This window comes from Triturus cristatus, chromosome 10 (assembly GCF_964204655.1).
Source record: "Triturus cristatus chromosome 10, aTriCri1.1, whole genome shotgun sequence".
Taxonomy (NCBI): Eukaryota; Metazoa; Chordata; class Amphibia; order Caudata; family Salamandridae; genus Triturus; species Triturus cristatus.
The window spans coordinates 997,894,332-997,906,381 of NC_140593.1; the positions used below are offsets into that span (position 1 = coordinate 997,894,332).

Consider the following 12,050-nt stretch of genomic DNA (forward strand, 5'->3'; position numbering starts at 1 on the left):
CTCTTCGTGCACAATCCGGAGCCACCAGAATGACTTGGGCCCGGTCTTGACTGATCTCCATCAGCACTCTGGGCAGAAGTGGGAAAGGCGTACAACAGACCGCAACTCCACTCACGACGAAAAGCGTCGCCTAGCGAGTGCCGCCTTGGAAATTCCAAGACGCAGAATTGCTGACATTGCGAGTTCTCTTCAGTGGTGACCAGATCTAACCAAGGCTCTCCTCATTGTCGAAAGAGACCTTGCACAACCTCCGAGTGAAGACGCCATTCCTGATCCATTATGCACTGACGGCCTTCTTCTTCCGCCCTGGCTTTCAAGGAACCTGCCAGGTGTTGAACCACCAGGGATATGCCCTGATGTTCCAGCCATGTCCAAATACGGAGGGCCTCTTGACATGGGGTCCAAGATACCACCCCGCCTTGTTTGTTGCAGTACCATATGGCAGTAGTGTTGTCTGTGAACAACTGCACTACTCTTCCCCGGACAGAGGGAAGGAATGCCTTGAGTGCAAGACGGATCGCCCAGAGCTCCAGAAGGTTGATGTGGAGCCCAGACCCTGCCAGAGACCAGAGGCCTCTGATCTCCGCCTCTCCCATGTGGCCGCCCCATCCCAGAAGGGAGGAGTCCGTCACCACTGTGTGCTCTGGTTGGGGAATGGAGAGGGATCTGCGTTGACCCAATCCTGGTCCGTGAGCCACCACTGCAGTTGACGTGCCTCTGAGATCTAGACGCAATCGGACAGATTCCCCTGATGCTGCGCCCACTGGAACTTCAGGTCCCACTGTAGAGCCCACATATGCCACCTGGCATGATCAATCAACAGGATGCAGGAGGCTATGAGGCCCAGCAGCCTCAGGGTCATCCTGACCGAAACGCGGGGGAAGGACTGAAAGATCCGAATCATAGACTGAATATCCAGGACTTGCTGCTTGGGAGGATAGACTCCAAACTGCGTCATGTCCAGAACCACTCCGATGAAGAGGAGCTTCTGAGGGGGAATCAGGTGTGACTTCGGCACATTAATAGTGAACCCCAGCAAATGCAGGAGGTCGGCCGTAGGCTGGAGGTGGGAGACGACAGTCTGGGGCGAGCCCGCCTTCAACAGCCAGTCGTCGAAATAGGGGAAGACTGGAACCCCTGAACTACGCAGCTGCGACCACCGCCATCACTTTCGTGAACACCAGAGGGGCGCAGGTAAGGCCAAAGGGGAGCACGGTAAACTGAAAATGCTCGTGGCCTACCGTGATCCGCAGGTAACGCCGGTGGGCCGGGGAAGTGGAAATAAGCGTCCTTCAAGTCCAACGATACCATCCAGTCTCCAGGGTCGAGGGCAGACAAGACTTGAGCGAGCGTCAACATCTTGAATTTCTCCTTCAGGAGGAAGCGGTTGACGTTCCTGAGATTCAAAATAGGACGCAAGCCCTTGTCCTTGTCCTTCTTGGGCAAAAGAAAGTAGTGGGAGTAACAACCACAACCTACTTCTGAGACAGGAACGCGCTGGAAGGCTCCCTTGGCTAAGAGAGCCGTAACTTCCTGTTGGAGAAGGCCCAGGTGATCCTCCGACATACAGTGGCATTGGGGTGGCATGGCTGGAGGGGTAGCCTCGAAGGGGAGGGAGTAGCCCCTTCGGACTATCTGCAAAACCCACCTGTCCGACGTGATGGTGTGCCAGTGGGGGAGGTGATGGCGGATCCTGCCACCCACTGGCGTTTGATGGCCCTGAAATGTCGGACTAGGAAGGCATGGAGGCTGCTGCAGAGGGGAGGTTGGTGGGCTGGGCCTCAGAACCACGGCGGTGGCTCTCACGTCCCTGGCTGCGCGAAGATTGGGAAACTTGCTGCAGCCTGTGGCTCTGGGCGGGACATAGTGGGGCACCCCTTCCGTAGCCACAAAAAGGACGAAAAGCAGACTGCGCGCGGCGGCTGGAGAGGCCCAAGGACTTTGCATAGCCTGCGAGTCCTTGAAACGCTCTAGACGATTGCCGCTTTGTCGCCAAAAAGGCAACGGCCATCAAAAGGCATGTCCATGAGGGTATTCTGTACATCCCCAGAAAAGCCACCGTAGCGTCGAAGGGCTACTGACGTGGAAATAGTCTTGCCTAGATAGTCGGCGGTATCCAGCCCACAACGGATGGTAAACTTCACTGCATCCCTCCCGGTGGCAATAGCCGGGGAGAACACTGTCCGAGCCTCCTTCGGACACTGAGGCAGCACCAGCGCAACCGTGTCCCACACAGTGGGAATGACGGCCCAATAAACATGCAGGGTTTACCCACCGCAGTCCCAAGCTGGCGGAAGAAAGAAAATCATCTTCCCAGGATGATCCAGCTTCTTGGATTCCCTTTCCGTTGGAGCGGTAGGGAATGCGCTCTTGGAAGTGGAGGCTTGAACCACCAAGCTCTCAGGGGTGGGGTGTTGGAAGAGGAAAGTGGGGTCGCCAGGAGTCAGCGTCAGGCAATGGCGTCTGGCAATTATCCTATCTACGTGAGCCCCCGTGTTGGGCCTGGACCAGGTGCCCAAAAGGATGTCGATAAGGGCCTCATTAAATGGCAGCAGGGGCTTCAAAGAGCTTGCTGCCGGCTGAAGCACCTCTGTCTGGAGGTTAGTCCTGACCACCACCGTAGGGAGCTCGAGGTTGAGAACCTTGGCTACCCTACGCAACACCACAGCATATGATGCTCCCTCCTCCGTAGCCACGGTAGGAGGAGACTACATGCCAAGGTCAGGGGAGGTGTCCAGACCACTGGCATCCCCCAGTTCCTCTCTCCAGTTCTGCTCAGAGTGTAGCTGGTAAGTCAGAGGGTCACCTGACCCCTCCCAGTCCTCCTCCTCTGGGTGCCAATCTGGCCAACAGGGGGGCTCCCGTGGCTAGGATGATTGCCCGACGCCATCGCCGGGCGACCCCACTTTCCTCTCTCAACACCCCACCCCCGAGAGCTTGGTGGTCCAAGCCTCCACTTCCAAGAGCGCATCCCCTACCGCTTCACAGGAAAGGGAATTCAAGAAGCTGGATCATCTTGGGAAGAAGATTTTCTCTTCCGTCAGCTGGGGAATGCGGTCGGTAAACACCGCATGTCTATTGGGCGGTTATTCCTTCTCTGTGTGGGACACGGTTGTGCAGGTGCTGCCTCAGTGTCCGGAGGAGGCACGGACAGTGCTCTCCCAGGCTATTGCCGCCGGTAGGGATGCGGCGAAGTGTACCATCCGTTGTGGGCTGGATACCGCCGACTCTAGACAGGACGATTTCCACATCAGTAGCCCTTCGACGCTACGCCTGGATGAGATCAACTGGCTTTTCTGGGGATGTCCAGAATACCCGCATGGACATGCCTTTTGATGGACATCGCCTTTTTGGCGACAAAGCGGACAACGCTCTAGAGCGTTTCAAGGACTCACGGGCTGCGACCAAGTCCTTGGGCCTCTCCAGCCGCCCTGCGCAGTCTGCTTTTCGTCCCTTACGTGGCTATGGAAGGGGTGCCCCACTACGTTCTGCCCAGAGCCACAGCCCGCAGCTAGTTTCACAATCTTCGTGCAGCCGGGGCATGGGAACCACTGCAGTGGTTCAGGGGGCCAGCCCACCAACCCCCTTCCCCCCCCCCCCCCTGCAGCAGCCTCCAAGCCTTCCTAGTCCGACATTTCAGGCCCATGAAACGACAGTGGGCGGCAGGATTCGCCATCACCTCCCCCACTGGCACACCATCACGTCAGACAGGAGGGTTTTATAGATAGTCTGAAGGGGCTACTCCCTCCCCTTCGAGGCTACCCCTCCAGCCATGTCACCCCAATACCACCGTATGTCGGAGGATCACCTGGGCCTTCTCCAACAGGAAGCTACGGCTCTCTTGGCCAAGGGCGCCATCGAGCGCGTTCCTGTTCCAGAAGCAGGTCATGGTTGTTACTCCCACTACTTTCTGGTGCCCAAGGACAATGGCCTGCGTCCTATTTTGGATCTCAGGAACGTCAACCGGTTCCTCCGGAAGGAGAAGTTCAAGATGTTGACGCTCGCTCAGGTCTTGTCGGCCCTTGACCCTGGAGACTGAATGGTAGCGTTGGACTTGCAGAACGCTTATTTCCACATCCACGTCCTGCTGGCCCACCGGCGTTACCCGCGGTTCACGGTGGGCCACGAGCATTTTCAGTTTACCGTGCTCCCCTTTGGCCTTACCAGTGCCCCTCGGGTGTTCACGAAAGTGATGGCGGTGGTCGCAGATCATCTGCACAGATCAGGGGTTCCAGTCTTTCCCTATCTCGACAACTGGCTGTTGAAGGCGGGTCTGCCCCAGACGATCTCCCACGTCCAGACTACGACCGACCTCCTGCATTCGCTGGGGATAACCATCAAGGTGCCGAAGTCACACCAGATTCCCTCTCAGAAGCTACTCTTCATCGGAGCAGTTCTGGACACGAAGCAGTTTCGTGTCCATCCTCCGAGCAGTGAGTCCTGGATATTCAGGTTATGATTCTAATCTTTCAGCTCTTAATCCGCGTTTCGGTCAGGATGACCCTGAGGCTGCTAGGCCTCATGGCCTCCTGCATTCTGCTGATCGATCATGCCAGGTGGCATATGCGGGCTCTGCAGTGGGACCTGAAGTTCCAGTGGGCGCAGCATCAGGGGAATCTGCCCGATTGCGTTCAGATCTCGGAGGGCACTGCCCGTCAATTACAGTGGTGGCTCACAAACCAGGATTGAGTCAACGGCAGATCCCTCTCCCTTCCCCAACCAGAGCACACAGTGGTGACTGACGCCTCCATGGGAGAGGCGGAGATCAGAGGCCTCTGGTCTCCGGCAGAGTCTGGGCTCCACATAAACCTTCTAGAGCTCCGGGCGATCTGTCTTGCACTCAAGGCATTCCTTTCCTCTGTCTGGGGAAGAGTAGTGCAGGTGTTCACGGACAACACCACCGCCATATGGTACTACAACAAACAAGGCAGGGTGGTGTCCTGGACCCTATGTCAAGAGGCCCTTCGTCTCTGGACATGGCTGGAACATCAGGGCATATCCCTGGTGGTTCAACACCTGGCAGGTTCCTTGAACGCCAGGGCGGACAAACTCAGCCGACGGTGCATGATCAGTCACTTATGGCATCTTCACTCGTCTCTTTCGACAGTGGGGAGAACCTTGGTTAGATCTATGCGCCACCGAAGAGAACACGCAATGTGAGCAATTCTGTGCGTTGGAATTTCCAAGGCGTCACTCGCTAGGCGACACTTTTCGTCGCGAGTGGAGTTGCGGTCTGTTGTACACCTTTCCGCCTATACCACTTCTGCCCAGAGTGCTTAAGATCAAGCGCAACTGGGCCCCAAGTCATACTGGTGGCTCCGGATTGGGCACGAAGAGTCTGGTATCACGAGCTGCTCAACATGGCCATCGATTCTCCGATTCGACTGCCTCTTCAGGAGGATCTTCTGTCGCAGCAGCAGGGGATAGTCCTTCACCCGAACCTGTCCAGCCTCCACCTCCTTGCATGGAGATTTAGCAGCGGCAGATGACATCTTTCGACTTGCCTCCCAAAGTTTATGATGTGATCTTGGCAGCCAGGCATCCCTCAACTAAGATGGTATACGCCAGCCGATGGAACAAATTTGTGGCATGGTGCACAGCAAAGTTTTGTGACCCAATAAAGTCTGTTAAAAAAATAAAAAAATTAAAAAAATGGTGCACAGCAAAGGCTGTGGATCCTCTTTCTGTCCCTCTTTCTGAGGTTCTTTTTTTCTCCTCTCTTTGGCCCAGCAGGGTGCTGTCTGGGCACTATCAAGGGCTATCTTATGCCCATCTCTGCCTTCATTCGGCTTCCTGATCAGCCTTCTCTTTTCAAGTCCCCGGTTGTAAATCGTTTCTTAAAACGCATAACTCATCTCTTTCCTCCTATCCGCTTCACAACTGTCCTTTGAGGCTTTTGACTCTTAATACTGCATTCCTTGTGGCCATCACATCTGCCAGAAGAGTGAGTGAGTTCCAGGCTCTTTCCTCCAAGCCTCCTTTTCTGTCTGTACATCTGAACAAGGTGGTTCTCAGGACTCGTGCAACCTTTCGTCCCAAGGTTGTCACTGCCTTCCACATTGGGCAGACCATCACTTTGCCCACCTTCTTTCCGCCTCTGCATCCTTCGAAAGAGGAAGAGGGGCTCCACAGTCTGGACCCAAAACATGCGCTTTCCTTTTATATGGTTCGCACCAAACAGTTACGGGTAGATGATCAGCTCTTTGTTGGCTACGTGGGTGCCAAGAAAGGTCGGGCTGTACACAAGCAGACTATCTCCAGTTGGGTTGTTTTGTGCATCAAAGCCTGCTATTCTCTGGCGAAGGAGCCTCTAGTGGGGCTGGACGCCCATTCCACCAGGGCGACGGCAGCCACTACTGCTTTGGGACGAGGAGTTCCTCTAAATGACATCTGTCAAGCAGCTACGTGGGCATTGTTGCATATATTTACAAAAACACTACTGCCTCGACAGTCAAGTCCGGAGAGACCGCTTCTTTGGCCGTTCTGTTCTCCAGGACTTTCTGGTGTGATCTTGGTTCGCAGACCCACCTCTGGGGTTGGTATTGCTGGGGTATCTATTCTAAGGTAAGGAATCTATAACTATGTGTTTCTTTCAGATGAACAAGTTACTTGCCTTCGGGAACGATATATCTGTAAGAAACATTAGTTAGTTAGATTCCTAACTGTGGGTCCCGTGCTCTCCATGCCACTGGTGTCAAGCTATCCTGGCTGAAGAGGGTTGAAAGCCCGAAACCGATCCTAGGATGCTTGTTTTCAGTTCAGGGAGGACCTGGCCTGGCAGTTCGGGCTGGACTGTTCCCATTGGGCGCAGGGTCAAGACTGATTTGCATATGGCTGGGTCCAAACTGGAACGGCATGGTGAGCAAAAAAACCAATGGATTTAGGCCCAGATCGCTGTACTGGGGTGAATGTATGACACTGTTCTGCATTCTGTCCATTAATTGTTCTTTTTGCATTTCCCATGCCCTAGCCCTCTCCACTTTGCCTATTCCCCGGCTGACCTCCCTGAACAGTAGTCTGCCTTCTGCTCAAGCTCTTTTTTTCAGGTAGTAATCCATTGCCCTCCCGGCGCTTTCCAATTCCTGTCTCTCTCTCTCTCTCTCTCTTGGTTAGGACATAGGTGAGGTCCTGAATTTTCCTGTTATTTAATTTTTGGCTGTATGGAGGAACCACCCTAGTAGGAAGTGCTCTGGGGCCTGCGGAAGCTCTTTGTCAATAAGGTCGCCTATCACCCGTCTTATCCCCTCCCAAAAGGATTGCAACATGGGGCAGCTTCAAAACATGTGAAGTATGTTTGCCTCCTTCTCCCCGAATCTTGGACACACTGCCGTTTCTGCACCAAAATGTTTCCCGATTCGGGACGGTGTTACATACGCTCTATGTAGCACATAAAAGTTAATTAATTTAAATCTCGCATTTCTAGATGCTTTCGGGGTTCGCTCTAAGATTGTCCCACTCTCGGCTCTGGTATCTGTTTGCCCAGGTCGTCTTCCCACTGTAATTGCAAGCGCACTAATGGCTTTTGTGCATCACCCCGTATTGCCTTATATAGGCAGGAAACCGTCTTAATTCTTCCTGCTGACAGCGCAACATATCTACACCCCACTAGTGCCCGTGGTTCCGCATCCCCAACATACCAATGCTTTCTAATACTTTGTGTGAGGGCCCCGTGCTTCAGAAAGTGACCCCCAGGCAAATCGTATGAAGTTTGCAAATCTTCAAATGATAGTAGTGTGGAATCTTGATACAAGTCCCCAATCACTTAGTCCTGCCTCAACCCAGTCCTCCAGCCCTGCACAGTGCTCTCCCTGTGGAAGACAGCGTAGCATGGAGATACGTATGTCAGGGGAATAGGGGGTCACAGTGCCAGTTTACCACCACCCTAGTTTCGGTTGTTTCTTCGGACTTATTCTGACGCATTTGCAGCAGGATTTGCGCCAGGGTTGCTGCATCCGGCACAGCCGGAAATTGTTACCTTTTCGGGTTGCGATCCGCTGCCAGCCATTGGATCAGCCAACATAGCTGTGCAGCTAAGCAGTAGCTTTCAAAATCAGGCACCGCCAATCCGTCCTCTGCTGTGGGGCGTCTCAATGAGGCCAATGCTACTCTCCAGTTGCTTTTTCATTTTTATCCAACTTTACTCAAAATGCTAGGATGTCCTTTGTCACCCCAAAACCAGTGCTGCCGCGTGGGATACCACAGGGCAAACCCTCACAGGTTTCATCTGTATATTTCACCCTTGGCAAAACTAACAGAGCTTTGGGTTGCCCTTAATGTCATATGCAGAAGACCTAAACTGTAGTGTCCATGGTGGATGAGACTAAGACGGATGCTAACTTCTATGATTGTATGGTGGCTATAACACAGAGGATGTGCACCAATGCAATGAAAGTGAACAGGGGCACGACTGAAAGGGTGTGTTTCAGACCCCTCTCCACTACCCGTGCACCTACATAGTGGCAGTAGATTTAGAAGAGCCTCCCGTCCTGGCTAGAGCAGCAAAATATTTAGGTTTCATCATGGACAATGAGCTAAACCGGGACAAACCAGTTAATATGGTCCAAGTCTCCTGTATCGAAGGATGCTGCACAAAGTGCTTCTTAGGCAGGCAGACACAAACCAATAGTTCAGGCAATTATTTTATCACTCCTGGACTACTGCAATACATTATATGTAGTACTCCCAGCAAAAACTATTGCCAGATTACAGATAGTATTAAACTGGGCAGCAAGACTACTAATTGGAACTAAGCAACATGATTCAGTCTCCTCTGCCTTAAAAACTACATACATCGGTTACATTTAAAACAAAAATACTTTTAAAATGCTTGTCTGGCCCACAGAGGCTTTTACAAATTTGCCATGTGATTCTCTCAGAGAAGCCGAGCAATAACCCAGTCAACCTTTACGATCTACAGAAGTCCTTTTCTTGACAGTCCTTAGAATCAAATTCAATTGAAGGGGCGAGAGATTTTCCCTTTCCTTGCCCCAAAGTTGTGGAAAACTTCTCAGCATCTTGGAGCTAAAATCAGCTACTGGAGGTACGGAAGGGACCTGAAAACCGGTTTGTTTCAACAAATATAAGCTATGCCAGTTGTCCGCTCCATGACACCCGTATAGTGGACAGCTGTGCACTATTTATCCATTTCATTATCATTTGGTTATTTCCTACTAGAAATCAGAGAGGTGTTTTCCTCTCCATTGTGGCCTCTTTTTCCGACTCATTCAAACTTGTTCTAAGTACCTCCCACAACGAACTCCAATTGCAGTACCAATGCCGCTCATCTTAATATGGGACGCCCATAATAAGACACTTTGTCTAATCTAAACACAAATAAGCTAACACAATGTACATTGTGCCATAAACGTGAAAATTAAAAAAAGGGGGGGGAGGGTAGGTGAGTATGGTGAATTTGCAACGGAGAGGCTTTAAAGAGGTTTCACTTACTCCCAGGCAAAGAACAGTTGTTAAGGAACTTACAACTGTCCACAGCGCTAGCTCTTTCTGCATTACTCATTGAAGACTGCCACTCCTAGGTCAGGTTGCGCCATGAAGAGATGCATCCACATTATAAAGCACATTTAAATGGCAGTTTTTATAGCCTTGGCTCTGCTTCCCTGGCCCTGTGTATGGCATAGGCATGCACAAATTACCTGAATACGGCTGAACATTCACTCCCCATTTCTCAGGGTCCAAGCCATATGCCTGCAAAGCTCTCTTCTGACACAGCCTCTCCAGCTCATCCACAAACTCTGTCCCCCCGTAGTACCTGAGCACAAAGTAAAATGAGCAACACTTTACTAGACAACAGAACATGCACAAGTCACAGTCAAAGCAAATCAGCCATTCACTTTTCAATTGGCTCATATAGGCTATTTCACAAATTGCAGAGTTTATTTAAGCTAAAATATGTCAAGGTATTTTGACTGGGCGGTCTCCTGGCTGCTCAATAAAACGATTTATACCCAAAAAAAAAAGTCAAGTAAGTCTCACTCTACACACTGCGCCTGGCACCTTGTGGATGGCATTAGCTGACATAGCCAAAAATATCTTCAAATCGTACGGAGGGCTCAGAGGTGGGAAAACTGCCCTATGAATCAGTTGAAGTTGTTAGCAACAAAGTAAAGTTCAACATACAGTCCAGTATAATGATACCCTGAACATCGCTGCCCGGCCTCCGGGATGTGGGCTCATAAGCTGTGTACGACTAGCCAAATGGCCACGGGGCATGTGGCATTGTTAACAGAGATGCTGGCAAAGTAAGAATGTATGTTGCTGCTATTATTGTTCTGCAATAAAAACGGTTTTATAAAAAAAAAAAAAATGAATCAGTTGAAGTATAAAAATTAAAGCGGACATACACTGGTACCAGTTCCACAACAAAAAGGCAGAAAGCAGAGAAATTAAACAAACAAAAAAAGTGGACTACAAGTGAAAAACTAATCAGAGCAGAAAAACAAAGCCAATAAGGTAACAGGATTGCAATATGGAAAATTGGAAAGTTATTGAAGTTTAGCACTGGTAGAAATCAATATTGAATGTAATTTGTGTAATGTAACCATATAGTCAGTGGCCCAAAAGTCACTGGCGCATGGCCATTTTCCACAATTCTCCTCGAGGCTAGACACATTTTTTATTGGAGTTTGAAGATCTAATCCGTGGTTTATCGCTTCTTGTACTGCATCTGCGACACCGGACTATGCATACCTGCTACTTACATGCTAATTCCAAACTATGCGTACATTTGAATAGGTCACAGAAACCCTTAAAAATAGTTGAAAGTCATCAATGTTTCCAAATAAGTGGAACATGTGACAGGTACAACAGCAAGAAACGACTGGGGCTAACACAATCAATCCACAGGTTAAAAATACAGATACAAAAAATATTGGGAATTGAAAGTGTTCGACTTGATCAAACATACTACTACTCTGGGTTTCCAAAGGAAGCTTTCAGGCAGGACAAAAACTAAGATGAATATATATTTTGCCACAATGCACACCATGCCCATAGTTGTGGGCATCTAGAAACATGTTCAGTACAAAACGAATTTACAACAGCTAATGGGAAACCATATCACCATGCTATAGATCACCCAGTACTAGACCAAGCAAAAAAAAAAAAAAAAAAAAAAAATTTTATTTTAGAAAGCCAGGTTTCCCACACCACTTACCATACATCGCCTTTGGCCATCTGAGTACTTCGTACACGAGCCCACATAGCTTAACAGCTAAAGTTGATCACTTCAACACTGTTGCTTTGCCCTAATATTCATCACAGCATTTTTTCCTCCTGTAAATTAACATTACTCCAGAAAGTTAAAAGTTCTACATGTCACAACAAACATACCGCTGCCCAGGGTATCCCTCGGAGTACTTGTTGTTCATGCATGAGCCAAGGGCCTCCAAAACTGCTCGGCTGGCAAAATTCTCAGATGCAATCAACTCCAAACCAAACTTCTGCCGATGCTTTTCTTTCCGAATTATGTCATATACCTAGGAAGATCGGAAAAGAGGCTTAAGTAATTTTGAATCATCCTAATGTTGCAACCAACTCTGGCCCTTTTACGTCATTACCTCAGAATCATTGGTTTCCAAAGGTTCCAAAACCATCTTGTTATGGGAGGCCCAGAGCTCTGCATTCGTGTGCACTCCATTTACGAAGACGGGTGTGTCTGCCATTTTGGAATTTTGCAGCTGTTGTAACAAAAGGCAATAAATTAACTTTTTTTTTTTTAAAGGGTAATTTTGTGTTAATGATCAACTAATATTATGCAGCCATGCACTTAGTTCATTCTTTAGGGAAAGAGCATACAACGGCAACAACAACAACCTAAAGGTATAAAAAAAATAAGTAGCATCTTGTAATTTAGGTCTTAGACTTTGCTCCCTTTCACAGTGTATCCTCTTCCTTTCTTCTTCCCCTCCTCCCAGGCAATAGAACATACCGATGCAATGCCTTGCCCATTCAATAGATACAAAGAAGGCTCAACCGCTTTGAAGGGGCCCACTGCCCAGTTCATCCTTCCTCATGAGCCATGGTCCTTGGGG

General features: G+C 50.0%; 1 protein-coding gene across 2 annotated transcripts in view; it reads right to left on the minus strand.

The window, feature by feature from the left end:
• Nucleotides 1-12,050, minus strand: part of SHMT1 (serine hydroxymethyltransferase 1) — a 174,822-nt gene that overhangs the window by 125,311 nt on the left and 37,461 nt on the right. For both annotated transcript variants that reach the window (XM_085628984.1, XM_085628983.1), the window contains exons 2-4: nt 11,577-11,696; nt 11,350-11,495; nt 9,654-9,769 (exon numbers count right to left, since the gene is read on the minus strand). In XM_085628984.1, coding sequence (XP_085485110.1) covers nt 9,654-9,769; nt 11,350-11,495; nt 11,577-11,681 — 367 coding nt within the window. In that variant the 5' untranslated portion in view covers nt 11,682-11,696. The remainder of the gene's footprint in view (nt 1-9,653; nt 9,770-11,349; nt 11,496-11,576; nt 11,697-12,050) is intronic.